Consider the following 2932-nt stretch of genomic DNA (forward strand, 5'->3'; position numbering starts at 1 on the left):
GGAAAGCTCTGATCGCCCCAGCAGGTTATTACGGGGGGTTGTGGGCAGGATCTTGGGATCTGCCCCATCTCTAGGAGATGGCCGTGCCATCCTTAGTGCACTTCCTTTCCTCCCAGAACATCAAGCACTGCCTCCACCCGGGTGCTGACCTTGTACCACCGTGAAAGTGACCCCGAAGAAGAGGATGAGGAAGAGGAAGAGCTTCCCCCCAAGAGTGACACCTTTGTGAATGAAGCTTACGATGGGAAAGAGGTGAGCAGCATCTGGATCAGGCCTTGGTAGGCATCCCCCTACCACCCTGGGAGTGCCCCAATGTCCCCCTCTGATATGCAGATCTCTCCCCAAGACCAGCACCAGCATGGTGCCCACTCTTGAGGGAAGCTCTGCCCTCCTGCTGGGGAGAGGGGCAAGGCCTGGGTGTGCCTGGGGTCTGGTACAGGGGCTGTCCCACTCCCCCTGTGCCAGAGTATGGGGTGAGCTCGGGGAGTCTGGCTCAGGCTCATCTCTGATGTACCCATCTGTGACCTCTGCAGGAGCTGCCAGCGCCTTTGAGGAAGGGAACATCTCACCCCGACACTGTATTTACATAAAGGAACGTTGTGCAGCATCTCTGGTGCCATGGTGGTTTGTGTGTGGGCTGGGGAGGGGAGGTTGCTTTGCTCTTCCCAGATCTCTAAGCTCCAGGGAACTTTACGGTCCAGAAAATAAAAACAACAACCTCTTTGAGGTTTTTCAGGAAGTCTCCAGCCCCCAGACACAGAGTCACCTGAACCTGATTCCCCAATGCAGGATGCCACACTTAAGGGAATCTTGATCCCTTGTCAAGCTTAACCTGCTGGCCAGGGGGCTCTGGGCTCACCTGAAGTGGAAATCTGGCTGAATATCTCTGCAAGGAAGCTGGCTTGACTCTTGCCCTGTTATGCAAGGGTCAAGCAGGATTTTATAGCGCAATTTTGACCTCCTGTGTGTCCCTTACAAACCAGTGAGACCAGTTTTGCTGCCTCACACCAAGCTAATGATGAAAGGGGAAATATAAGCTATTTTCTTTGCTTGTAATCTTTTTTATTTTATTTTTTAACCTAAAGTGGCTGTGCTCAAGCAAGGGGAAAAAACCTCTTCCAGAGTTGATTTTGACCATGGGGGGAAAGTCCTTGAGGAAGGTGCTATAAAAGCTACCTGTCCCCTTTTATGGACCTTTCCTCCCTGCTTCAGGCAAAGCACAGGGGAGCTGGGTAAGCTGTGCCCACTGGCTCGCAGCCCAGCTTGCCTGGCAGAAAGCCCATATCCATCCCACAGCACAGCCCCGTTCCTCTTCATTTATTTTGCTGTTTTGCACAGCCCTGAGTTGAGCAGAAATGTGTGGGAAGTGCTCCCCTCCCCTGTTCCCAGCCCTGAAGGCCATACAGTGCTAACCTAGACCATGCTCACATGGGAACAACGGACCTGCCTTTGCCTGAGCTGCTGCACGGTGCAGGAGGATGAGCTAAAAGCTGCATGGAGGGGCAGGAGCTGGTCCTCAACACAGCATGGCTTTGGCACAGTTGTGGGGCCTGGAGCAGGTCAGGCTTTTGAGGAAGTTACAGAGACTCAAGCCAGGTCCTTGGTCTTGTTTCCCGCCTGCTCCGAGGTGCTCCAAGACACCAGGGTTGGAGGGGCAGCAGCCAGCACTGGTCTTGGTGGCCCACTGGCCGGTGCCCACTGCTGTCCCTGTGCTGGGGCTACAAGTCAGAGTCACAAGGCAAGGTGCTCCTCGAGTGTCGTCCGTCTCGCTCATCATCCAGCACATCCCAGGGATTGCGGTAGGCCCCAGTGGTGGAGGGTGGCACAGTCTCCATCACAGGGCTGAGGGGCGGCTTGGGGGCCTTGCGCTCCTTGCAGCACTGGTGGAAGCTGAGGGCGAGGGCCAGCCCCCCCAAGATCTCCAGGCAGCTTCCTAAGTAGCTCAGCACCAAGCTGTAGCCTACACTCAGCGTGCTGCCATCCATGGCAGGCAGTGCCCACAGCTCATGGGTGTACCAGGAGGCCGGCACCAGGCTCAGCAGCCCCGAAAGGAGCAGCACAAGCCCTGCCACGCCAGCCAGCAGGTGCCGCGGCTCCTTCCGCCAGCAGCGCACCCCCAAAGTGGCCACCACCAAGCCGATGAGGGTGAGCACCAGTGAGGAGGGCATCATCCCCTGGGCCACCCGCACAGGGACCTGCTCAAAGTAGCCCAGCTCGTCAGCCGCGGTCGTGGCTGCTCTGCCGCTCTCTGCACATGTCCCAAATGCCCTGCTCCACTACGAGGTCTATAGGCTGGTCAGGTATGAGGCTCACCTGCCTCCAGTTGGGTGCCAGTGTCCCAGTGAGAGTCAGCAGGAGCCCGCAAGGGCATAGCACCAGTCCCAGGATCATCGCTGTTGGTGTCCGCATGCCGGGGAGCTGGGTGGGAAGTGGGCTCCAGGGTGAGTCTCCAAATTCTGCTCACCAGAGGCAGAGGGAGCCAGCGGTGCAGGCAGGGGTATCCCGTGGTGGGGCAGTAGTCCTGGTACACAGGGCCAGCCCACGGAGCGGACACCAGGCCACCGACCTGGCTGTGCCCAGGACTGTGGGGAGGTGCCAGCAGCAGCAGGAAATGCAGGCAGGGAGGAGCCCGGCGTAGGCAGGCCTGGCTGGCACCCAGCCCTGAGCACTGCAGGGCAGCATCTTCCCAGAGCACGGGAGCCACCCAAGCGCTGGTTTCTACTCTCCTGTTGCAGGTAGCGGGGATAGGGTGGTGGGGGCAGCCAGCCCTGGGCTTCAGGTGGCACTGGGACAGCTCAGTGTCACCCTGGGGGCTTGGCAGAGTGCGGTTCCAGCCTCCTCCCTGCCAGGGAAGCACAAGACCAGGTCATAGCTGGCTTAATTAAACTGGCTGTGAACTTATCTTAGTATCAATTAATTTAAGAAAATCATT

At 57.9% G+C, this 2932-nt stretch overlaps 2 protein-coding genes across 2 annotated transcripts in view; one reads left to right on the plus strand and one right to left on the minus strand.

The window, feature by feature from the left end:
• The window catches only part of LOC104538008 (prolow-density lipoprotein receptor-related protein 1-like), a gene marked incomplete at its 5' end in the record, with an annotated part of 11699 nt that extends 11417 nt beyond the window's left edge, over positions 1–282 (plus strand). The window contains one exon of the mRNA XM_010181046.1: positions 117–282. Coding sequence (XP_010179348.1) covers positions 117–282 — 166 coding nt within the window. The remainder of the gene's footprint in view (positions 1–116) is intronic.
• A 1436-nt stretch (positions 283–1718) lies between these two features.
• CLDN23 (claudin 23) lies at positions 1719–2444 on the minus strand. The gene is given in 2 exon segments (XM_010181045.1): positions 1719–2223; positions 2225–2444. Coding segments are annotated over 2 exon segments (690 nt in total). The 5' UTR covers positions 2410–2444.
• Between the last annotated feature and the right edge of the window lie 488 nt (positions 2445–2932).

The sequence above is a fragment of the Mesitornis unicolor genome, unplaced genomic scaffold, assembly GCF_000695765.1.
Source record: "Mesitornis unicolor isolate BGI_N332 unplaced genomic scaffold, ASM69576v1 scaffold29233, whole genome shotgun sequence".
Classification (NCBI taxonomy): Eukaryota; Metazoa; Chordata; class Aves; order Mesitornithiformes; family Mesitornithidae; genus Mesitornis; species Mesitornis unicolor.